The sequence below is a fragment of the Pavona decussata genome, unplaced genomic scaffold (assembly GCF_977016875.1).
Source record: "Pavona decussata unplaced genomic scaffold, jaPavDecu1.1 SCAFFOLD_84, whole genome shotgun sequence".
Classification (NCBI taxonomy): Eukaryota; Metazoa; Cnidaria; class Anthozoa; order Scleractinia; family Agariciidae; genus Pavona; species Pavona decussata.
The window spans coordinates 338,745-363,861 of NW_028145502.1; the positions used below are offsets into that span (position 1 = coordinate 338,745).

The 25,117-nt window shown below is 37.7% G+C and overlaps 1 protein-coding gene across 2 annotated transcripts in view; it reads left to right on the plus strand.

Annotated features, from left to right (window-relative positions):
• The first annotated feature begins 3,451 nt into the window (after positions 1 to 3,451).
• LOC146475266 (nipped-B-like protein) overlaps positions 3,452 to 25,117 on the plus strand; it is a 30,670-nt gene continuing 9,004 nt past the window's right edge. Inside the window, exons 1-36 of one of the 2 annotated variants that reach the window (XM_085115633.1) lie at positions 3,452 to 3,716; positions 3,951 to 4,122; positions 6,430 to 6,590; positions 7,327 to 7,599; positions 8,054 to 8,230; positions 9,777 to 10,718; positions 11,067 to 11,129; positions 11,246 to 11,344; positions 12,059 to 12,159; positions 12,255 to 12,347; positions 12,881 to 13,106; positions 13,405 to 13,559; positions 14,138 to 14,218; positions 14,511 to 14,611; positions 14,876 to 15,014; positions 15,453 to 15,535; positions 15,651 to 15,786; positions 16,154 to 16,297; positions 16,419 to 16,466; positions 16,640 to 16,729; positions 17,670 to 17,878; positions 18,427 to 18,529; positions 18,665 to 18,763; positions 19,469 to 19,615; positions 19,912 to 20,046; positions 20,156 to 20,257; positions 20,896 to 20,946; positions 21,041 to 21,149; positions 21,627 to 21,766; positions 22,163 to 22,303; positions 22,666 to 22,759; positions 22,972 to 23,117; positions 23,529 to 23,622; positions 24,224 to 24,330; positions 24,819 to 24,885; positions 24,979 to 25,045. In XM_085115633.1, the coding sequence (XP_084971759.1) occupies positions 3,662 to 3,716; positions 3,951 to 4,122; positions 6,430 to 6,590; positions 7,327 to 7,599; positions 8,054 to 8,230; positions 9,777 to 10,718; positions 11,067 to 11,129; positions 11,246 to 11,344; positions 12,059 to 12,159; positions 12,255 to 12,347; positions 12,881 to 13,106; positions 13,405 to 13,559; positions 14,138 to 14,218; positions 14,511 to 14,611; positions 14,876 to 15,014; positions 15,453 to 15,535; positions 15,651 to 15,786; positions 16,154 to 16,297; positions 16,419 to 16,466; positions 16,640 to 16,729; positions 17,670 to 17,878; positions 18,427 to 18,529; positions 18,665 to 18,763; positions 19,469 to 19,615; positions 19,912 to 20,046; positions 20,156 to 20,257; positions 20,896 to 20,946; positions 21,041 to 21,149; positions 21,627 to 21,766; positions 22,163 to 22,303; positions 22,666 to 22,759; positions 22,972 to 23,117; positions 23,529 to 23,622; positions 24,224 to 24,330; positions 24,819 to 24,885; positions 24,979 to 25,045 (5,150 nt within the window). In that variant the 5' untranslated portion in view covers positions 3,452 to 3,661. The remainder of the gene's footprint in view (positions 3,717 to 3,950; positions 4,123 to 6,429; positions 6,591 to 7,326; positions 7,600 to 8,053; positions 8,231 to 9,776; positions 10,719 to 11,066; positions 11,130 to 11,245; positions 11,345 to 12,058; positions 12,160 to 12,254; positions 12,348 to 12,880; positions 13,107 to 13,404; positions 13,560 to 14,137; positions 14,219 to 14,510; positions 14,612 to 14,875; positions 15,015 to 15,452; positions 15,536 to 15,650; positions 15,787 to 16,153; positions 16,298 to 16,418; positions 16,467 to 16,639; positions 16,730 to 17,669; positions 17,879 to 18,426; positions 18,530 to 18,664; positions 18,764 to 19,468; positions 19,616 to 19,911; positions 20,047 to 20,155; positions 20,258 to 20,895; positions 20,947 to 21,040; positions 21,150 to 21,626; positions 21,767 to 22,162; positions 22,304 to 22,665; positions 22,760 to 22,971; positions 23,118 to 23,528; positions 23,623 to 24,223; positions 24,331 to 24,818; positions 24,886 to 24,978; positions 25,046 to 25,117) is intronic. The other variant, XM_085115634.1, reaches the window with a different exon arrangement.

The following is a 25,117-nucleotide window of genomic DNA, read 5'->3' on the forward strand; positions in this document are numbered from 1 at the left end:
ATTCACCCATGAAGTATTTTCCTACCAGATTGTACAAAGGACACATTATACGACCAATGTGGTCGGCATTAGATAACATAGGGTGAAGCGGTCCCGACTGATCGGAATTTTCCGATCGTCCTTGTGACGTCATCGTCCGACTGCTTTCACGAAATAAACAAATATGGCGCTGAAGTGCTTTATTATCCTTTGCATTGTGTGATAAATTTGCCGGCGGCCAGCTCTGTTGGGACAACTATTCCTCAGTTTACACACTGAAGGACTGACAAAGCAGATTTTTTTAAGGAGTGGATGAATGTTTACATGCCTTTACCATTTTATCTTTGCCCACCGCTTCACTCGATGTTACTTCTTTGTACTGTTGCAGAGGACACTACATAACATAGGGTGAGGAGGATCCGAGCCCAACTGGATCCAGTCTTCGTTTGGAAAAGTATTCCTCATTAATTATTTGACTCAAAAGCAGTTCTTTCGATGAATACATGAACATATGCTGTTATATGAATTTTCAACACCTGATGAAACTGTTTACATCTTTCACGAAAGTACTGTTTAATACTTCTTTGTACTGTTTTTGCACTACATAATAGGGTGAGGGTGACGTGTAGTGGCATTTGCAGAAATGAATCATAAACAACAAGTGATTTTTCGTTGCAGGTCAAATAAAGCGCGATAATGTCAAACACAACGCGTGCGCTTTTTTTGTGTTCTTTGACCGATATTTGGGAAGAGTAGCAATAACTCCCTTTTTCCGCTGAACTGCCTATATTAGCGGGAACCCGGGAAAATCTGGCGGGAGATTTGAGTTGTAATTTACCTTTGCGTAGCTCGCGTCTTGATAATGGAAGAAAATTATGATGACTTTGCTCCTTGCGAACAAATTCCCAAAAGAACCTGCTACGTTTCTTCTATGGATCAGGTCGCAAAGCTAATAATTTTCAAGTTTTGAAACGAAAAATACTGTAAAGTTTTCCTGTTACAAGGGTACTGGTAACTTTGGAAATCATGGTGAGTTAATATTTATTAATTTTTGGTTAACTTTTGCCCCCATAATACAGTTCTGCTGAGTCCTGTCAATTGCTGCAAATGTGGGGATCTAACCTTTGGAATAATAATAATTAAAAAAGAAAATCAATGGATTTAGAATCCACAGGATGACACTGAGACACTTCTTACAACAATAACAACACAATCCTTCCTTTAACTTAACATGCTGTGATCCTTTTTTTGAATTATGGAGTTCCTCACATACACAAAACTTCAATTAGAAGAAAACGTGTTAGTGAAAATTAGGAACTTCACTCTGGACAGTGCTCTTTTGTTATTTAGAATGTTTGGTGACTTTACAAATTCAACCCCAGGAGAATGCCCCTTACAAGAAATCTACCCCAGCCCCCTCGCCCCCTTCCCATTGCCATGCCCTGGAGAGGCTGATGAAAGGATCAAATGGTTGAAAAAAAAGGGGAAAACTTCTGATTAGGTTTACTCAAATTGTTAATGTGGTTGGATTATTTCAGAAGTCTGGATACAACAATTGCATAGTTGTAAATGCAAATGTCACCATAGATGCTATTTGTTGCTGGGTACACACCAGAGACATAATTCCTATAAAATTGCAGTTTATAGTCTTTCATGATCACATGCATGCCCTTTCTGGTCTTGGTATCATGTCCGAAATTCAAACAATTTTTTTTTAAATAAAAACAGGCACCAATATAGAGACATCAATGCTTGCAATGTGGTCGATTGATTTTCAAACTATAACACTGTGCCTAGATTACAGGAAAGGAAATCACAGACTTTATTTTATTTCCCATGATTAAAGATAGCAAAATATTGTCCAATATAGTTACTTTTAACATTACAACAGGGAGGAGGACTAAAGCATTTACCTTCCGGGCTTTTACAAAGAAGCTAGTCCTCCCATTAAAAAAATATAAATAAATATATTTTTATACACTTCAACATAGGTTGTTGAAAATTCATGTATTCATCGAAAGAACTGCTTTTGAGTCAAATAAATTAATGAGGAATACTTTTCCAAACGAAGACTGGATCCAGTTGGGCTCGGATCCTCCTCACCCTATGTTATGTAGTGTCCTCTGCAACAGTACAAAGAAGTAACATCGAGTGAAGCGGTGGGCAAAGATAAAATGGTAAAGGCATGTAAACATCCATCCACTCCTCGAAAAAATCTGCTTTGTCAGTCCTTCAGTGTGTAAACTGAGGAATAGTTGTCCCAACAGAGCTGGCCGCCGGCAAATTTATCACACAATGCAAAGGATAATAAAGCACTTCAGCGCCATATTTGTTTATTTCGTGAAAGCAGTCGGACGATGACGTCACAAGGACGATCGGAAAATTCCGATCAGTCGGGACCGCTTCACCCTATGTTATCTAATGCCGATTATGTATCAGTCAATTCCAAGCGCGATCATCCCCCCCCCGGGCAACCCCCGGGCATTTGACCCCTGTTCGACTCCACATAGTGGGGCATTTGACGCGAATAGAAACCCGACCCATCGGGCATATGACCCGTCGAAAAAATGTTGGTCAGCGGTCGCGTTTAAAAATGATTTGTATTCCATGTAAGCCATTTAATACTACCATAGAGAAGCGTTCCAACAAATATATCTCAGATTGTTTTTGGCATGGCGGGGTTACGTATTGCCCTTCGCTTCTCATTTTCAGTGGTATGTCCAAGTTCCCTCAAGCTTCGTTCTCGCTTTGCTGGGCGTTCGAAGCTCGACTTGTTGGCATGTCTAGGTTTCATAACATAGTGTTTTTCATTATTGTTCTTGTTATCACTGTTTTTTTTAACAAACTGTTCACAGTTCTACTTGAAATAGAAATATATATTCCTGAAGTGAATGTGCTTTACATTTTTTTGTGATAAAGTTGCATGCTTTTAAATTTATAGGTAAACGTAAACGTAAACGCCCATTGTATTGCAACAAGAGATGATTATCATCCAGTTTATTTAATCAATGCGTAAACTATTTAACAAATCATGCAGTCAAATATTTTGCGAAAAATGGACACGTATTTGCAAACTTCATGTACATTAAATATAAAAGAAAAGCGAGTATCGGTACATATATCGTTAAACTCCCTGTTTGTTGAGTTTCGTATGTGATGTTATGCATTATCTTTAATGATAAATTGTTTTAAATTTATGAATGTATCAATTTCGTTGATTTTTATATAACTAGCGAAAACAAAAAAAAAAACAACACGATGACTTTTCAGCCCCAACCAGTGGGGCATTTGACCTAGAAATCGGCCCATATGGCGGGGAATTTGATCAGGCATTTTCTAAAAAGTCAAATGCCCGGGGGTTTGCCCGGGGGGGGCATGATCGCTTTTGGAATTGACCCAGACATTATACAGCATACACGAAACGCTGGCACCAGTCTCTCGGCACGTTAAATATCCCGGATGCTGAGCGGCCGCGGTAGTTTGGCGCGCGTTCGAATGGAGCTGATTATTCCCGCCATTGTTGTTAAAATCCAACATGGCCGGCGGTGAGAAATTTTACAACTTTTCAACCAGTTTCTCGTTATAATGGGCTAAAAATCGTCCTAAAGTTCTTTTTAGTTATTTCTGTCTACCTTGTTTGTCAACTTTTCGCCTGTCGTGTTGTCGTCTTTGTTTCGGGACGATGAATTCAAGCGTGCCCATTGCAACACTTGCTGGCATCACGAGCTTGACCGATCGTAAGTAAAAATTGTCAATTTATCGAGCTTGTTTCAAGCTTTCATACATTTTAAATAATAAGCTTACATCCAGTTTTACAGACTTTTTAAAGGTGAATATACACATCAATGGAAATCTTTGGTTTTGCGTTTTGAATGTTGACTTCTGTTTTCCAATCAATACATGTACACAATAAGTGACGTGTTTTTTTGTTGCATTTGTTGATTAACGAAACGTCTTTTTTTTTTTTGTAGTTCTTCCAGAATTGCCTCTTCCTGTACCTTCGTCTTCCAGAAGGAGAGATACCTTGCTACATAGCCCAAAAGTTGCTGAAGAAGCGAGGGAAGTTCTTAACCGACCCGACCGTGCACTGGTTCAGCAACTTTCTCAAGCACTTTACATCTCAAAGTCTACTACAGACCAATTGTGAGTAGTTATTCTCATTTAATTTTGAAATGTAACCTTTAAAAAGTGCGAAGTATTGAAAGTATACATTAAAAGACCGGTAGATGATCAGTTGGTTATCACTTTTACATTGAAAAGCAGCACTTGGGTCATTAAAAACTATTAAGTAATCATTATAAACTATCATTCAGATTAATTTTCACCAATCTAAAATTATTTTGAAGAGGGTTAACAGCTTTGTGACTAACATTGTGTGGTTCCAGAAAATATCCATACCCCCACCACGGAGGGAATTTCACATAGGACCCCCCACCCCCCAGGATTTTCCATTCTCGAGGTATTTTTTTAACCCCCCCCCCCACCCCCTCGGAAATTCCTTAAATACAGAATATACCCCCACCCCCCTCTGGAAAAGTTTTATTTCAAAAGAACGCCTCAAAAATCAGCTTGATGTGAACATTTCAGAAATATCAAGAACTGCCTACACGAGGAGAAAATATGCGTTATCGAAGAGCGCGCGCGCCGTTCAATTTCACCGGTAGAAGTTTGCCAAAAAGCTCTTGATACTGAAATAATTGTTGTGTTTTATATTTACCTGTGGTCATTGACATCAAACTTTACCATTAGCTTCACTGAAGATTTAAATCTAAATTGTTGGAAAAAGTCCGGCAATGCAAAAATGTGTTTTTCATTTAATTTGCATAAGTCATGTTTACGTTCCTATGCAAATTTTAGGAGATCAAAAAGATTATCGCTTTAGTTCTACTCAATTGACGATTTTTCTCCAATAGTTTTCCTATTGAATCGGAATAGCATGGACAAAATAAGCATTATCAGGGCGCGCAGGGAGACAAATAGAGCTTTCAGATCGTAACTTGAAACCGCAGACGAAATTGGAGCGGCAAAACAAAATTAGCATGTTCACGCTCTTATGCAAATTTTGTATGAGATCAATAACGCATTAAAAGAATGTTGAATTGGCTCTATTTTGTTGAATTTTGGTATAGAAATTAGGTTAATAGTTTTGGACTTTAAGTTGAAATACTTTGGACAAAGTAAGTTTTAACACGGGTCAGTTTTTACAAACCAGTTATAATTGACCTCGGGAATTGACCTTTGCCCGTAACTCTACACAGCATACAAAAATAACAAACAAATATTTCAATGTTTTATGTAAAATTGGGGCTTTCACTTTATAGCCTTACAAAATTGTCCCTTTTAAACATTGATACAAATTCAATTGTTGCCAGTAAACAATATTTTCTACGCAAGAAAGTTTCACAAATAACAGTTTTATGATAACTGAGTCACGCAACGCAGACTTAATTTCTTGTCTCAGTTGGAGTACTTCGCTTACAAAGGCTTTTCGGAGAAGGGAACTTCGGCATGTTTTTAATGTAACAAGGGTTTCTTTAAAACAGTTAAACAAAGTAATTTCTTCAAGAAAGATCCACAAAGTTGCAAAGTTGGTTAGTTACAATTTTGAACATTTATGTCTGACATGAACGTGAAGTTGACCCTCTGGAAACTTATCCAACCATTCACCCCTCCTCCCCTCTGGAATTTCCTGGGCCATTGACCCCCCCACCCCCCTGGAATTTCCAATTCCCTCCGTGGTAGGGGTATGGATATTTTCTGGAACCACACATTTATTAAAAATCCTTTTATTTTATTTTTTTATTATATATGATTTTTTAACAACCAACCTAATATTTACTGTATTAATAATAGATTCTTGTTACTCAGCTTGATTAGCTCTTCCTTGCCTTGTCGTGGATGACCGAAACGAACATTGCCTCCCTGTAATCCTCGCATTTGAAAAGTCTAAAAAATGTGACCTTTTGTTTTGCTTGTTGAAGGATATTAATATTAGCTATTCCGAGTAACTTTACCCAAGTGTTGTTTTTAAGTGCGTATACAAACTGTGTAAAGAGGTAATGAAGTGTTTTTATTCTGATTGTTTTTCTTCTTATTCTTTCAAGTCAGTGGGACTCAATGCAATATGATATTTGCTATGATTTTCATTTATTTGTTGTATGTGATAGAGGTCCCTATAAAGTGTTTTGTGTCCTATCACTGGACCATTCAAATGTTTTAAAAATATATGCCTGCCTGCTCCATTTTATTAGGTATTTCTGGAGAGATTTCTGTGCAACCCCATATATTAATAATTTATTATGCATTCACCACTGTCATACTGTACTAAGAGGAGACTCGTGAGAGATAGGCCATTAAACTTTATTGTAGGTTCATGTGACAAATATCCTGCATACTGCGAGGATTTTTCTAAGTGTACTTGTGCCACTTCCATGTTGTTGTCTTGGATAGGATTTTGAAAGATGAAGTCAATCAAGATGATAGCATTTCCTGCCAAGGAGGCCCATTGCTTTTACAAGCTATTGTTGCCCAGACACCAAGTTTGTTTAGTTCACAGCCACAGCAGCCACAGCCTGTGAATACCTTAGCTGACAGCTACCAAGAACTTCAGGGTAACTCATAATATGCGTGTAATCACAGACTAAAGAGGCTTATTACTTGTACCTCAGACCAGTCTGAACTTGAAAAATTTTTGTATGACTTCAAACCCTGTTTAAATGGAACAGGGCTGATCCAGGGTTTTATGAAAGAAGGTTAAGAGGGTGGTGTAAGCATTGCAATTCCCTTAAGAATGTCAGAAGACATGGACATCCAGAAATGTTTGAACATGGAGATTTTCCATGTTCAAATATTTCTGGTGGGAAATTGCAAACTGAGGTGTTTTCAGCTTCTCCCATGGTGATGGGATGTTATATGCCCCCTAACCCTCCCTTGGATCTGCCAATACGTGAAGTTGGTATAGAAATAATTATTGATGTCAGACCTATCTGACACATTCTGGAAGTAGTGTTAACTCATTGACGTAGATGTAATGTTTGATTTGTCTTGCTTTCTTGTTAGTATCCAAAGTTTAATTGGTACAACAGATATGTTGTACAGTGTAGGCCAAACTAAATCCAGGTCAAAATGATTTCAAACTAGGTTGATTTGTATTTTCCTTTGTTTAAGGATTTTGTATTTACATGAATAAAGGAAAATACAAATCAACCTAGTTTGAAATCATTTTAACCTGGGATTCATTTTAACAACAGATATATTATAAGAGAAATGACCAATTTGTTTATCTTAGCCTGATGTATTGCATTATTACTTTGAAGTAAATTTCTAACTGATAAACTGCTTTTGCAGCTTACTCTCCTGTTGGTTACAATCATGCGTCACCCCATCACAGAGTTAGCCCAACGAAAGTGAGATCTCCTCTGTGTGCAGGCTCACCAGGCACAGTACAGCCACAGTCACCCTACAGACATGCTCTTCAACACAGTCCTCCAGATAATGCTGGTAGTGTACGTCAGATGACACCCAGTCCTCGTCAGACTGCAGTACAAAACCAAACAACTGTATACTCACCATATACAGGGGTGCCAAAGGCTGTTCATAACACTCCTGGACACTCTGTAGGTAAGATACATGACATATGAATGATGTTCAAATATTTGCGCAGTTATAAGTGGCTTTAACAACGTAATAAGGGTTATTCTTAGGGATTTCTTTGGCTGTAATGATAGTTTATTATTCCCTTTGTCTCAGATTCATTTACATAATCTGGAACAAAGGAAAACAATAATCAAACCTGTTTGTAAAATTTAGGCCAATTGATTGTGAAATGAGTCTGGAGGGAAAGAGTAATTTAATACCCCACATCTGCCCTGTTTTAACAGTGTTGGTACAGTAAAGTAGTTTTAGAAAAAATGTAATTACATGAAAAAATAGCCAAACGAATGGACCATTAATTTTTTATTCCTAGAAATGTGAACAATTTAACTGCAGTTTTAAGCAAAGGGCTCTTGATTTTTGAACTGTTGACCCTGAAGGGTGTATGGTTGCCTTGAGTATTTGTATGTTCTATCCTTAGCTGAGAATCCTTTACTTGTGAATGGAGGGTCACCAAATCCACATTTGAGACAGCCTCAAATAGTACTGAGCCCTGTGCAGACATTTTCACCTCTCAAAACAAGGCGGATGAGGCAGGGTTTTTCTAATAGTGAACCACAGCTCAAAGCAAAACAGGAGGTTCCCAACATTAATCAAGGTTAGTGTTTTAACAGTTTTTCTTTGCTGCATGTAAGGCTCAGATGTTGACAGATCACTCAATCAAACTTTATAGACAGATAATAAGGGCAGAGACTATGCGTCCTAATTTTCATACAGTACCGTGCAAATGTAAGTTGACAGTCCCTCGAAACTCGAACTTCGCGACTCGATCCTTGATCCTCGAAACTCGAAAGCTTTGAGTATCGAGGCTCGAGTCGAGTGCATCGAGTATCGAGTTGAGTGCATCGAGTTTCGAGGCAGGGAAACAAAGAACTTCTCGCGTGATTAGTTTTTCACACGTCTTATCCGAGGCCACAGTTCAGTTCCTTTTTACAGGAACCAACTCCACGAGACGGCCATCTGTGTTTGCATTTTTGTTGGAACGATGTGCGCACGTGTATGCTTGAGCTGGAAAGAGTTAGCTCTTCAAGCATTTTCCCGGTTCCTTGCCGATTACAACCGAAAGTATTGTGCGTTTTCAATCGAGGAAATGCTGTTTTTGAAGTTTTGATTCGAAAGATTAAAGGACAATCAAGCATAATTATGTGCAGCGTTAGCGAGGCTAAAAGCGATCGCGCGTGTTTCCATTTTCAGCTTGTGAAACAGCAGCCGAAAAAGTCGCAATCATTTAGTTTCGCTTCCTTCACTGTTAAAACTGGGTTTAGTAAACAAGTAATCCAGTCATCTGTCAGAGGAGGACACGGTTACAATCAACAGTTGATAGAAAATGAAGAAAACGTGACATTGCCTTTTGAGATGATCTCGATAATATTTATGCAAATTTGTAATGCTACACCGCAGATGTAAACATTCGCGTCGGCTTTCAAAGTCCGCTCAAAGGTAAGCGAACGGCCACGTTGAAGTTTCCCCGGTTCCTTGCCGAATCTACCGTAAATGTTGTGCGTTTTTACATAAGGAAATGCTTTTTTCGAAGTTTTCATTCGAAGGATTTAAATACAATCAAGTAAAATCTTGTGCAGCGAAGATATTTCAGAAGCGATCGTGTTACATTCCGCGAAAAAGCCGCAATCTTGTAGTTTTGAGCTCGCTTCGTTGAGTTTAAAGTTTGATTAAAAAGAATTGGTTTAGCATATAAAAAAATTTAAGCATGTTTTAATTTCGCAACAACGACGAATGGATTTGTTTTAAATAATACGCGGAAGGAACAAACGCACCGAAACAGATTTATCGAACACTCACTGCCGCTGATTTGAATTACTTCAACTTTCGACCAAACTAAAAAAAAGACCACATGCAAGAGCCATGGGAAAATCGCTTTTGTTCTCTCTTATTGTTTGAGGTTCGAGAAATTAATCGTTTCCTCGAAAGCTGCCATCGAGATCCTCGAAAAATTCTTCGAGCGTCTCGATACTCGATACTCGAAACTCGAGCCTCGAACCTCGATACTCGATTCTCGATAGCTTCGAGGATCGAGTTTCGAGTCGAGACTGTCAACTTACATTTGCACGGTACTGTATGTGGTAATAGGAAGCTTTGCTGAACTGTTTATACTGTTGTTTTGTGTTTCTTACATGTGCATTCAGGTGCAACAACAGCTCCTCATCAGAGCAAGGGACAAAGACATATTGACTTGTCAACAACAACAGCAAGAAGGAATTTAAATGACAGTGAATTTTATCGTCATGTGGCCCAAGCCCAAGTGCAAAATGTGTCAGCAGATGATTATAACCAGAATGATTATAACAGTATAAGTGCCTTGGAAGCACTAGCACTGCAGAATGGCTTCAACTTTGATGCATCAGTTCTGGGACAAGCATCACAGCAACTTGCGGCATTAACTGGAAAGCCAAGAAATGCTTATTTAAGAACAGCTGAACAACCACAATATTTGCAACATCACGAAGCTGACATAAGTAGAACTTCTAGCTCAGAGTCCAAACCAAACAAAAGAAGGAAATCATCAAGAAGCAAGTCTGAGGTGGATGTCGAGAATAACCCAGCACAACTAAGTGATTGTATGCAACAGGTGCAAAGTTCTGGCATCGAGATCAACAACATGCTTACCGGTAATACACCCATGAATGAAAAGTCAACTCAGCGAAGACACTCGAGATCAAGCAGGAGATCTACGGATGAGCAACATTCTGTAACTGAGGTTATGGCCACAGAGTGTACGAATGATGCGCTGGCTTTAGTACCAATGTCAGCCATGGATTTGAATATAGAACAGCATGCACTACCTAAGAGAACTGAAATACCCACATCACCAACAAATGGGTCCAAAGACCATGTCACTTGCATTTCACCAACTCTGAAACTATCACCAGCTCTTAAAGGAATACAGTTGTATGTTCCCAAGTTGGTTATTACTAAGATTAAACAGCGGAGGGGATCAAAAGAAGTGGAGACACATCAAGTGAGAGAAGTTTTGCCTGGAGGTGAAAGTGATTTGCAAAAGACAAAGAAACGACGGAGATCAAGTGATGAGAAATCAGAACACTTTAGTAGTCATGATTTGGATGAAGGTAAGCTCTTTACATTGCATATATAAGAATATGTCACTCTGGTTTGTTTTAATTATTTATACAGGAATGCAGTGTTAAAAAAGTACAGCCTTTCACTAGGGTTCAAATAAGTCACAATCTTCATCCTTGAACTGCACTTTTTAACCCAAGTAAAATTATGTTAAAGTTGTTTGTGATATAATCATACTATGTACCTTCATGTAGTATAAGAGAATAATGCATTTATGTACATTCGCTTAAGACCGTTCTTTTACAAGGTACTGGAAACATGCATATCCATGTACAATGGAAATTTCTGTAGTTTTTGCAAAATACATGTAATTTCCTGACCTTTTCTTTTTGTTTCAGCTCCACCCAAAAAGAAAAGCAAAAATAAGAAACAAAAGAAACAGGAGTTTCATGAATCTGAAGGTAATGTTTTAAACATGTGAAGGAGTTTGGACAGTTCCTTTATTTTAATTTATCTTTAAGTTGTAAGAGTTGGATGTTCCTTTATACAAATATAATTGTAGTTTTTCTGGTTCTAGATATCATGGAATCACCAGCTTTCAAGAAATTTGGAGATTTACTTGAGAACTTGTTTGAGTTTGATGATGAATGCGATGTCCCAAGTTTTCATGATTTGGGTAAGTTATGTGTTCTTTGCTCTTTGGTAATTCTTGGCCATTATCTTTTTTTTTTGGAGCCCTTTGTCATCATTACCTTGCTGTTGTCTCATCTGTGTTTAGTGTACATGTAGTTTATTTTGACACTTCTCCTAGGAAGATCATTTTGATGTAATGATAGGCCTTTATTTGACGATTACGTACCTTCATCCACCCTTATATCCGACAAAAGTATCTCTATCTGATCCTCCCCACACCCCCTTCCCCCTATCACTCTTCCTCTTTTAACTACCAACCAGTGGCTACACTGTAAAAGGAGAAAGCCGTTTCTCAAGTATGTTAGAATGACAATAATTATTGTATGGCATGAAGTAGTGTCAAAAGATCGTCAGATGTAAATAAGTTTTTAAAATAAGTTGAAGTTGTATAAAACGCTCTCATTGACAGCAGGGACATTGAGTTACTGTTGGCATGTGGTGACCATCAATAAATAAGGCCGTGTCTCTCGTGAATATAGAAGTCAAGAAAACATATAGGCCTAATATGGGCCCGGTGGCGAGTGTTTGTTGATCCAGAATCTGGGCTTAGGCTGGGTTGAATAGATTGCCTGTTATAGAAGTAAACTCTCATGTTAAAGGCCCATGATTAACCCACTCCCAACTTACTCTAAGTATGTAGCAATGTAGTGTTAATGCTGTTGAAGCTGTACTGGATGCTACTTTGTTTCCACTTTAGATGACCAGGAACCAAATCCAGAAACCCTGCTTTCAAGATCCATAGTTCTGGAATTTTACACAGAGACAGCAAAGTTGAAGTCCTTAGGAGTTTTACACAAGGTTAGCCCAGCATCAGATCTCACTCAAATATCTGGCCTTGTTTTCTGGACACTGTAGTCATGTTTACCTTAAATGATCCCTTCTAACCGTGACAGGTTCCTTCTGAGGATTTGATGAGACTTTTGACAATAATGGAACGTCACATAAGAGACGGCTTACATTTGCAGCTACAGTGCAGTGCAGACCAGGTAAGCTTATTCTACCACAGCTGTCAAACAGGGCTGTTACTGAAGTCCATAACCACCAACACCTGTACTGGCTTAATACACTTATTGGATTATTTTGTTAGGTTGTGTTCGATTGACCTTATTCTGGACTTATAGTCTAAGAATTCATAAGTACGTTAGATGTTAGATTTCTCTTTTAAAGTAAATTTGGGAAGACATTTCTGTAAACTTTCGTTGACACATGATAATAATAATTACAAAGTACAGAGTACAGTACAAAGTCGCTCTTAAACAATTATTGTTTAAGAGCGACTTTGTACTCAGTGACTCCAAAAACCTCTCATGAGGGATTTCTTGTCATCATTGTACAGTGTATGTACATGTATTCCTATCCATAATAGTGTGAATCAAACTTACCCTTATACTCACAAAACAACTAGTTTTTTTTGGTGTTAAATTCAATACACTCTGTGACCCAAGACTCTCCAGCAACCTTGATGTGTTCCAAGTGAATTAACTCACAAACAGTTTATATTTTGCTATACTGTTTTCAGGATGATGATGAAGAGCAAAGATTATGGCGTGGCTTGTGTCTTGATAGAATGATACGAGCAGTGGAGTCTTCATTGGTAGTGCTTATAATCCTCACCTCTCCCTCTGTGCCAAAGCAGTTGTACCTTGAAGAGGTCATTGACAGGGTCATTTCTCTAACCAAGTTTCAGCTGAAGAACAACATTTTCCCAGAGTTTGATCCTCTTTACAGAGAATCAGATCCAAATGGTAATAAAAAATTATACTCTTTATCAATATTGAAAATGTCAAAATTGTTTAATTTCTACATTTTTCTCCTTCTGATAATTTTCTGTTGGTTAATATGTAGGTTGGCAGCCTACTTTTCAGGGAAAAATCAGATAATTTTGTGTATTTCTCTTCTGCATGTACACCCTTGCCTAATAATATTATTATTAAACCTAACTGCTATGTGTAGTCAGAAATATAATGGGAGCATCATGTTTGCCTCCTTTATAATTTTGTTAAATTATTTGTTATGTGTACAAACATGTATTTTGTCTTCTAGAGAGCATTCTTATGATGTCCAAAGCCAAAAGAGCAAAGTCTTCTCAGCCAAAGCTCAAGTCTATGTCGCTGTTTTATAACAAAGTTTGTGAATTGGTTTCACTGCTGGGTGACCTCGTGGATATACAGTCCCTCACTGATACTGACATTCTGCAGGTGTGTATCCAGTAACATGTTTCCATCAATAAGAAATTGACCAATTGTACTCGGAACTTCCCATTTTCTGCCATTTCGTTGGGGGGATGCACAATCTGCGAGCCAGCAAGGCATGCGAGTCATGCAAGGCAGATGTGTGAGGCACTCAGGTTAGCCTAAAAACACTCCGGTTAGCCTAAAGAGCACTCAGGTTAGCTTAAATAGCTCCCTGGTTAGCTTAACGGTTAGCAGTTTATGTAGGGGTTGTTCATGCCTCGCATGCCTCGCATGTTTTGTTCGTGCCTCGCACGTCTGCCTCGCATGCCTTGCTGGCTCGCATATTGTATACACTCTTTCGTTGGTTACTCCTGCCTTTTCTGCTATTTTCATTCCTGTATACTGTCTTCTTTTCCTCTTCTCTCCTTCCCCACCTTCCTTTACAATGTAGCTCCGTCTTTGTAGTTAACAAAAGAAAAAAGATTCCTCAAGTTACTTGGTTAATATCATTCGCAGCTGTTGTTCAGTAGTTTATTGACATAACTGTTATTCACCATGTACATGTGAAAGATCATTAATTTGTTTTTTTTTTTTTTCTTCAGGTGTCTAATCTGGGGACATCCCCATTTTTTGTGGAGAATGTCAGTGATCTTCAACACAGTGCTCTCAAGCTTGTCAGATCAGTAAGTTTGAAGTTTTCTTTATTTGTAGTTCATCAAGTACATGTAGATGGATTGATCTTCTCAGCTTGCAAACAAAAATTCTTATTAGTGTGTAGCTGTATGTAGGGCCAGAGTCTGATGGGTTTTTTTTTTTTTCGTGCTAGTAAATTTTTTCTGTCATGTGCCTTTTGAATAAGCTACCAGACATTATAAAAACAATAATAATAATGTCTTTGCACTTTGATTCAAGAGTGATACTCAGACTCAAAATTCTTATCTATATAAATTTTTCACTTTATTCTTGGTACTGTAGATTTTCAGAAAATATTTGAAGCACAGGGACTTGATCCTGGAGGAAATTTTTGCATCATTAGCCAGACTTCCTAGCAGCAAACGGACCCTCCGGAGTTACAGGTTTGTCGTGTGTGACAATCATATCTAGCACATATAATGTTGCAGTATAAATTATGTTGAAGTACGTACTTAGTGAACCTATGAATTTCCTACTGAGCATTAGCCCTAGTAAGAAATAAATAATTGAAAGTAAAATTAATGGGACATCAGTGATCACAAAGAAGAAAAAAAATTAAGATTCCTGCCAAGGTTTCAATAGTGCACGCATGCTTTATGCAGTTAGACTCTGCTTATATGGTAGCTGTGTTTTTTTCCATTTTTTAGGCTCAGTGGAGATGTATCCATTCAGATGGTCACTGCCCTTGTTCTTCAGCTCATTCAGTGCTCAGTTAAAATTCCAGAAAAGCCTGATGAAATGCAAGCTGCACCCAGTGTTGAAGATGGTGAAGAGGACAACAAACCTGTAAGCATTGTTTGTTAAACATTGAGTAGCTTTTATGTTCCTGTCAAGGCAAACTGTTTGCTGCTCTAGTGAGACTGACATCAGGCCATTAACATTCAAACCCTAGTAAACTGTTTCTTTATAACCAAGAGAATTCTTACAAACTGGTGGAGAAACTTGACAGAAGTGTTAAATAGCGCTTGTGGTCATGATCTATGCTGCTTCATACATGTAACATTTAAAGCATGTAATGTTATTGTGTATCCTTCTCGAAAACAAGAGAAAAGCTACTTGTAATTGGCAGGAAGGGCTTTAGAAGTTACATGTATATCATTTCTTTTTACGGGATATTATTGCAGACAGTACACACTGTACATGTACACTATACACAGTCTCATAAACTTTTTCAGTTAGAGATATTGTCATGCACTTGTAGATGCATTGTTATTTTGATTTCAGATTGACAGAAACCTTCTTATCATCACTTCCTATGAGAATGCTTTGAGAACAGCACAGAATTTCTTGTCGATGTTTCTGAACAAGTATGTTGTCTTTTTAATTTAAATCTCAGCGATATCTCCCTACATGACATTACTTTTGTTGTTTATCTTTCAAGCAAATGTTGGCTGATTTATCAAAAAATCAATTGAATCACAGGTGTATCAGTGTTGGAAAAGATGAAGAGGATTATCGTCCATTATTTGAGAACTTTCTTCAAGACTTGCTGGTGACACTCAACAGACCTGACTGGCCTGCTGCTGAGGTCTTGTTAACTCTCCTTGGCAGACTGTTGGTAGGTCAACTGATTGTATGCGTAAGAGAGTCACTCCTGTGCACCATGCCTGGACCTTTGTTTCTGCCTCCCACCCACTTCCTTAGTGAATCCCACCATCTTCTTCTTCTTTTCTGGCCAATGTTGCATGATGAAAAAATATAAGTCTAGTTTCTCATTGTCTTCCTTGTTCCCCTTCAATTTTAACAGAATCCAAATGATTTAAAGAGGTGACTTTGATCTCAGAAGAATGAAGCTTCACTGCTTTCTAGAACAGCTGTCTGTTAAACCAGCCACCTATGGCCGAGCGCAACTTGAAGTAAAAGTCTAAACAATAGCCAGACTGGCACTGTTTCAACTTTTGTTTTTTAATTTCTCTTTTTGGTAGATTGTCACCTTCAACAACAAAACAAATGATGTAAGTCTGAGGGTCTCAGCTATTGACTATCTGGGAGTTGTTGCAGCTCATTTGAGGAAAGATGCTGTAAACAGCCAACAGGATACAGAAAGCATAACAGAGATTTTAGTAGAGGTAACTTCATTGAAGGCTTCCCGCTACATTTGGGCTATTGTCTTTAATTATACACTCATCTTTGATTTTTTTTCTTTTTTGCCACAATATGATTATAACAACACTTTTTATTTCTACTTAGCAACTTGGAGAGATTTCTGATGACTCTGGTGATGAAGTTTCTCATCTGGTAAGTTTGTGAATTTCGTACATTAATGTTTGCCCTTCGTGCATATGGATATGAACAGCATAATCATACTTGATAGAATGATGTCTGTAACAAACATTAATTTTTGATAACAGTGATATGACCAATTAGTTAATGACAAATTTTAAAAACAAATAATATTTTCCCTTTTTTAGGATGAACGCTCTGACAAAAGAAACCAGATTTTACAAAAAGCTCTTGCACACTGGTTGTTTTCAGAGGGCAACAGTGATGCAGCTTTCATGGTGAGAATTAAATGCGATATTAACTACAGTAATAGCCCGCGTATAAGAACCTGGGTTTTAAGAACCTGTTAGGCTAAAATTTTCATTTTAAGCCCCTTCCACATAAGAACCTATTTAGGCTAAAATTTTAAGTTAGGTTCTTATCAGTGGGGTTGCTGTGAAATTGTATAGGTAGAAACTGCTGAATTAAGATCGTCATCTATTTAAAAGTACTTTGACATAACTTTTTTCTTTCAAGCTCAAGTGACATATTGTATGTCTATTGTGTTTGCCATTATACTATATATAGTATATTCAGATCAAAATGATATGAAAATATAAGAACCTATTTTAAGAACCTTGGTAGCCTAAATTTGCTTTAAGTACCATTTATATAAGAACCTATTTAGGCTAAATTGAAAAATTCAGGTTCTTATACGTGGGCTATTACTGTATGCAAAAGATATTTATGTGTGGGGTGCATGTGTGAGATATAAACACTTGTTTAGTTGTGTAAGCAGAATCTGTTCCCAACATATTAGTTTTTGAATTTTGTCAGGAGTACAATACCAAGTGGTGTGCAGAGTTGGATTAGTTCAATCAAATTTAACTATGTGTACTTTTCAAGTTTATTCAACTTGTGCACCCAGAAGAATGGCATGAATGGAGCACCTGTTTGTGCAGTTTTCTGTGCCATTTGGTCTTGACAAAGAAAAACAAATTAACACCCTTATATCTTACAGTGCAACAAGCTCAACCGGGGCCACCAAAAAAACTGACACTTTGAAATTTAAAGAAATGTTCTTGTTTTTGGCTTATCAATGTTGGGTGGCCCCAGTTGAGTTCGTTGCATAGTAATAAGGTTGTTAGGTTACCAAAACACTGTTAGTGGAAACAAGATTTTCACCAGAATGTTGACTGGACAAAACAGAGTTGTGATGCTGGAACTTTGCTATTTCAGTTTGCAAGGCAGTTTTTTCTGGCCCAATGGATTAGAGACAACCATGTTGAAATAGAACGTTCCCTCAGAACTCCTACTGAGGACATTCTGCAAGGTGGAGAAGGGCTGAAAACTGACACCTTGTTAACTGGTCAAAGTCTGGCCAAGTTGGAGGACAGAAAAGCTTTCTTGTTTTCTGTTTTAGATGAAGGAAGTATGTCAAGTCTCAGGTAAACACAGGATTTTGCCTTTCTTTGTGTAACAACAATAAAACCAATGATATTTGGTGTAATGGTAAATGTGAATGTGGTCACAACAAGTTGTCTTAAGAGCAGATACCCACATGTGCAATGACAACCTGAAGGGAAATCTTAAATTTTACGTCATAGTGTCTGGAGGAAGCAGCACACACTTTTTACCTACATGTAGTGTTAAACTTCAATCTCTGTTTGTGAGTCATTTTATCATATCGATGAAAACCAAGAATAACCAGTTTTGTGATTGCTGTCAACTTCTCAAGTGGCATAGAATGGCATCCTTCCTTACCCACTATGCGCTCTATGTAGTTCGTTACCCTTCTGTATGATAAATGTACACAATACCTTTATCAGATACAGTGCAAGTCAATGTTATTTGTTTCTGCCCAACTTGAAGATATAAGGCAAATAGCATTATTTTTAAACATGATCTTTATCTTACTGGCTTGTTCATGGACTTGTTATAAATAATTATTGAAAGGTGTCTTAAATCTGATATCATATTGTCTTTCTCTCTCCAGATCTTCTCAGAATCGCTTAGATTATGAGCAGGCAACTGTGGTCGCAAGATATCTTGCTTCATCAAGATCATTTTCAAAGAGTTTTGATGCCTACTTGAGCCAGGTAAAAGTCTTGTATTACTCAGAAATATTATGGTGACAAAAGCTGGCTTTTGTCTCCCTTTGTTCAAAGTGAAATATAAAAGCTAGTTTGAAGCAGTCAAAATAGGAAGCTAATATTTTCATTATTATTTGGCAGATCTTAAGAGTGCTGAATGAGAGTGCTGTTGCCATCAGAACCAAGGCAATGAAGTCACTATCTGCTGTTATCTCTGCAGATCCTTCTATTCTCTCTAGGGTAAGTGGTGCATTAGTAGTTAGGTCCTCCATAATCCACCTACAATAGCTTTTCCCGGGGTAGTCTGTTACAAATGTATACGAGGTCTGCCTTTGACTTGTAATTTTATACAGGAGGGAAACTTGTGAGTGATCTTTTAAAATTACGTTACATACAGAACTCATAAATGTGACTTACTTGTCTTATTTCTGTGACCCTAAGGGGGGGTAATGGGCCAGTTTTTTTTTTTAATAATGATAAAGTCATCATCTGGAGACAGGCAGGTAGTTGTGCTGCTCCCAATATAACATTTCTTGTTTGAGAATTTTAGCGGTTTTGGTAACAAACAATTTTTTTTTACGGGATGGGGGGATTGGCCCCATGCTCAACCCCCAACCTGGCCGGAGGGCCATGGAAGCCCTCCCTTAGCCACTATGTCCTGTTATTTATAAAGGCACCAGATACATGTACTTTACTTGCCTTATGCCGTTGTCGCTCAGCGGCAGTGGGACTGCATTAACAGGGTTATGATGAGGACATACGACAGCCGACTTGGCGGCAGAGCCTATGACACGGTGGGCATTTCCCAGCATTTTTGAAGCACACCTGGTGGCCCCAGTGTACTCCACCAGGACCCTTTACCACCCTTCAACCCCATAAATGTACAGGACCATAATGTGACATTTGTAAATCAAAATGTTGTGTCCACATCTACTTCATATTCAGGATGATATGCAGAAAGGAGTCCATGCTAAATTTGTTGACATGTCAACCAGTGTGAGAGAAGCAGCAGTTGAACTCATTGGACGCTTTGTTCTCAATAAACCAGAGCTTATTCTTCAATACTATGACATGATTATTGAGAGGATACTGGTAAGTAGGCTCTGATTCAGCTATGTAAAGACTGTTTTCATTAGCTCAGGCTAAATTACATTTAAATGATATTGTCGCATTATCTTTGTTTTGTTTTTTATTTTTGTTTCACTGTATAGTAACTAGAGAAATCACCATTGCAATTTGCTTATTGTTCATGCTTCTTTTGTCATGAATTTATTTCTCAATGACAAAACAATACCAACTGCCTTTTTTCTCTTTCAAAGTTAAGTAAAAGTGTTTGCAGTTTTTTGATTTGCTTAACTGTATTATAAAATTATATTTTTTTATCGTAGGACACTGGCATTAGTGTAAGAAAGAGAGTGATCAAAATTCTTAGAGACATTTGCATCAACCATCCAGATTTCCCAAAGGCTACAGAAATATGTGTGAAGATTATTAGAAGAATATGCGATGAGGAGGGAATTAAGGTAAAAGCAATGTTCCCAATTAGTGCTGCCGTGCTTAACCTTTCAATAAAAGTGACTTAGTTACATTTTATGGTATTGATGGTTTGGATATACTTTCTTTTTAACTCAGGAACTGGTGACCAAAGTGTTTCAACAGATGTGGTTTACCCCACTGAAGGGCGATGAAAATTCTGATGTTCTTGTCAAACGTGTTGTTCATATGACTGATGTAGTAAGTAGTTATTCTTGAATCTGTTATTTATTCTTTTGTCACTCAGTACACTGCAGCTTGACATTGTACTGAAAAAAAGGTCTGCATGTTGATTGCAAAGACGTAAATTTCCTTGGATTTACATATTACTTATTAAAAGTGGTTGATTTTGTAACTGTTATGTATTTACGTTTGTATATGATATTTATTTAGGTAATTTATTACTGACTGCTGTCCCCCTTTTCTCCGCCCGCCTCGACTAGCACCTGCTATTTGCGGGTGGAAATGTTTTGAAATGTTTTGCGATGTAATATCGAATAATTAATTAAATTAATTAATTAAAGTGAATTGTACACTAAGTTTTTCGGTTAACAATAAACAAGAGGGGTTTACTTTACCTATATTACATTTGCATGTAAAAGATACGTAAATTAACATGTAAAATCTGCATAAAAAACCACTGGAGGAATGTTCAATTGAGCAATCCTCAGATGTACAAGAGAGGGATGCCACACCCCTCCCCTTCTCTGTAAAGTTTTTTTTTCCTTATTTTTCCACAGTGGGTGTATGCATTATGGTTAAGTGTACAAGAAAGACATTTTTTTCTTTTGCCAGCAGTATTTTCTTATGGCTTAACATCTGTAACACCTTCTTTTCAGGTTGCAGCATGTGGTGAGAGTGGAGATTGGTTTGAACAGCTCCTTGAAAATGTAAGTTAGAACTTATTAGGACTTCCTCCAATGTACTCTAAAACTAATTAATTCAGGCAAGTCTTTTATATTCTTAAAATAATTTTTTCAACAGCTTCTTCACAATGAGGAGGATTCTATTTCTAAAGCGTCAGAAATTGCCAGTGGACAAATTGTTAATTGTCTGGTGGAGAATGTGCTGAGTCTGGAGGAGAGAGCAGTTGGTAAGTTGGAAATTAAACTAAATTAAACTAGGCTGCAATCTTGAAGCCTTCCTAGGTTAAGATGTTTCCTAAGTATTGTTTCTTGGCAATACCCTATTGTCAGTCCAACTATAGCATATTGTTAGTCCAACAGTATTCTACAGTTAACACATAATCTTTGTGAATCTGGCCCCTGTATCCTTAGTTATATGTCCAGAGCCGATGATAAACATGTGCATTAGTTCACAAGTCAAGCTCAAGTTTCACATGACCAGGAATTTCTACACACTACAACATGCACTAAATAGCTACCGAAAATTGAAGTACTCTGAAGTGAAAATAACTCTTACAATAGTTATCAGTGGGTTGACGTACAATACAAGCAAGGACCCTGGTTTATTGAGCATTGTATTGTCCCTTTAGTCTTGTTTGTGTAGCTTTTTAAATGAGGAACATGCCTATTCGCCACACTGTACATTGATGTTTATTATTCTACAGCTCAGTCTGAAGGCAAGGGATCAAGTAGCCAGAGATTAGTATCAAGCTTGTCAACCTTGTACCTGATTAGCAAGATTAAACCACAGCTGTTGGTGAAGCATGCAATAACCTTGCAGCCATACCTCAGCACTAAGTGCAGTGTAAGTACAGAGAAATTATTCACTCAAAGTTAAACATTTACAGCTGTACTGTAGCTTCCATTTACAATATACTAAACAGACGCAAAAGTTAGAACCACCTTTTACAACATAATAAACAGCTCCACAGGAAAGTAATACTTAATGGCTTTCATTTAAGTGGGTACAGTTTAGGATTTCAGCCAAAAATGTCAACAGTGGACCGTTATTAAGTGATTCTAGGGTAACTGTGTTAGTAAAAGGAATTTGATGAGATGACAAGTTGTGTACTGGTAATAATGAAATGAGTTCCCCTAGCTGAAAGTCTTCTTTAAATACAGTGTACATGTGTGTGTCAATATAACTGCGCAATTTACATTTCATTAGTTGACTGATTCTTGTTTGTTTCATTCCATGCAGACCCAGGGGGATTACCTTGTAATCCACAATGTTGCTCGGATTTTGGAGCTCGTGGTTCCCCTAATGGAACATCCCAGTGAGACATTCCTGGCCAGCTTAGAAGAAGACTTGATGAGACTGACTGTCAAGCATGGACAGACGGTACAGGCTCAAATTATTTCTGTTACCGTCGTCAGTATTATTTTGAGAAGAAGGCATCTTAAAACTTGCTGTAGTACAAGACACACAAGGGTTTCAACAGTTTCTGAAGAATGTGTTGTACAGTAGTATTGAAATAGATGCCCCAACACTATCCACATGCATTCTCAAATGTAATAGGAGGTACATCCAATACCCTCCCGTCACACAAAACACAAATGAAGTCACGTCTTCTTTCTCAATAAATATTGTACTTACATGTCAATTTAAAGTGGAATAATTCCTCAGTGTCAATGCACTCAAAGGGGTGTTGCAAGCAGTTACTTTTATTTATAGTATAACGAATGTTTTGTTTTTATTTTCAGGTTGTACAAAGCTGCATCAGTTGTTTAGGTGCTGTGGTGAATAAAGTCACACACAACATCAGGCTTGTCAAGGACTATTTCCAAAAGTACCATGGTAAGACAATGTCCTCACCCACTTATTGCATGCTACCTCATGAAATGTTTATATGCATTTTTATTATCTTCCATGGTGCCGTGATGGATGAGTGGAGACAAAGGTTGTTGTTCATGCAGTTACTTTCTGATCAACAACATCATGCACAGAGTTATGTCACTGCAATTATTTATTTAAAATTTAGTTTATATTTGGTACTCTTTGATTTCTAGGCTACCTGGCAAAGGCCAAAGCAGATCTGTGTAAGAATCCTGGGAAAGCCCAAGTCAACAGACCAACCCTGCTGAGATCCTTGTTTACTCTGGGGCTGCTTTGTAAGCAGTTTGATTTTGATAGTGATGTCAAGCCAAAAAATGAGGTAAGCCCCACACAGTGAAACTGCAAATTACACTTTCATCTGAGCAGTAAACAAAATAATGGAAACTGTAAAATTGTCTTTGCTACATATATATATCCAGTGATTCAAACCCTTGTATAGCGTAATAAGCAGTGTCACAGGAAATTACTTCTTTGGATGGTCACACTTTGGGATTTAATCCATAGACTCAAAAGTTAGAACAGTCTTGCACAGCACAATGAAGTACATCACGGGAAAGTACAGGTGCTGTCAATAGCATTCTTGAATCTTTCATTTGAATGGTTGTACTGAAGGATTTCATCCACAGGCTTAAAAGCTTGAACCACATTAAATGAAGAATGGTCCAACTCTTGGAGTGACCATTTCTATAGAATGACGCTGGTCGCTGATGTGGTGATTTTCCCCCTTAAGCAGGGTTCCACTAAGGACAGAGTGTTTGCTGTGTATATCTACTTTACTAAGCACCCTGATGAAGAAGTTTGTCAGAAGGCCATTACTGGACTAGGTAGGTAAACCACACCAGAATAGACTGTTTAGTGTGTATAAGCTGGATTCTGTGGAAAAATTGTGTACCAAAATGTTAAAGTACTCCAAGCAGCCTTTTTGCTTCAGAAGCAAATTCATTGTCATCATTATTTTATTTTAACACGTTACGTCTCGGAGTTGAAAACTCGTTCAAAATACGGACATGGACCTACAACTGTCAAGATTATTCTTGTCATCAAGAGTACTAAGGCATGCCATGATATTGTATGCTATCTCTGAAGTTATAAGTAGTTCGAAGTGATAGAAATAAATAAAGTCAATGTCAGAAATAGTTCACCAAAAATTAACTTAATGTCTGAATATTTAAGTTCACGCAAATACTGTATGTTAATTTTTGGTGAACTATTTATGTCATTGACTTTTATTTCTATCACTTCAAACTTGATAATGGCGTCATGATTACTCCGAAACGTTCGGTTTTATTGTTTATTTTCACTTGCCTATCTCTGAAGTTAAAATGTCATTCAACTCCTCTATCATTGTATTTTAGTTAAATGCACCACAGGGTAAAATTAATGTGCAAGTTTCACAGAGAAGCTGAAATCGTGTTTTTATTTTAGGGTTTCTTTGCATGAGGTATGGTGAACTGCTACTGAAGGGAGAAGCTAAGGATCTTTACCAAGGAATCTTGTCACAACCCTTGCAGCCTTTGAAGCTCAAACTTCAGGTTAGCATAATTGTTGGTACTTGCTATGTGCTTTTGACTGCATTGATCATTTGCATCCAACTTGGAGATTGCGATTGGCTACGATGTTGGCAGAGAGATAAGGGAGTTAGTTTCTAAAGAAACTGTGGTGCTGCGTCGGTGGGGGTTTAGAGATGAACTTTTGGTTTTATGTAGCGGTAGTCCTTTGTCAGAGCGAATCCACTTTTGGATTCGCTCTGTAGAAGGACTAACGCTCGAGGTTTAAACCAAACATTCATTTTCAATATTGGCAATCGTCGTTGATGGGGAGGGTGGAAAGGATAACAATGACAAATAAATTATTGGGGATTGACGGCAGGAACTTGTAAATTAACACAGTGGAGGTTTTCTGAGTTTCGTTGGGCCTAACGTATACCCAACGTATTAACACAAAAAGAGCTATCATTATCATTGCGAAATATGCTGTTTGTGATGCCACATCTTAATGTTAGTTATCTTTTATTTGTTAGGTTTTGAAGAACTTGCAGACGCATCTCTTAGAAGAAGAAAAACGTCTGCATGTCCAAGGCCATCACCGTAAGAGAGTCCTCTATTGTTAAAGGCCTCCATTATCTGGTAAAGAGTCTTGGTTGTAGTGTTATAATGTAATCAATTTATATCTAATTTCAGGGCACAGGAAAGTCGAAAAAGAAAAGGAAAATCAAAATCTCAAGGAACTGGGGGACACTCAGTCTGGGTATGTTACTTAATTTCTCACTCAACTGATTACTTGTGCATTTTTTCTTTTGTTTGTTTGTTCGTTCATTCA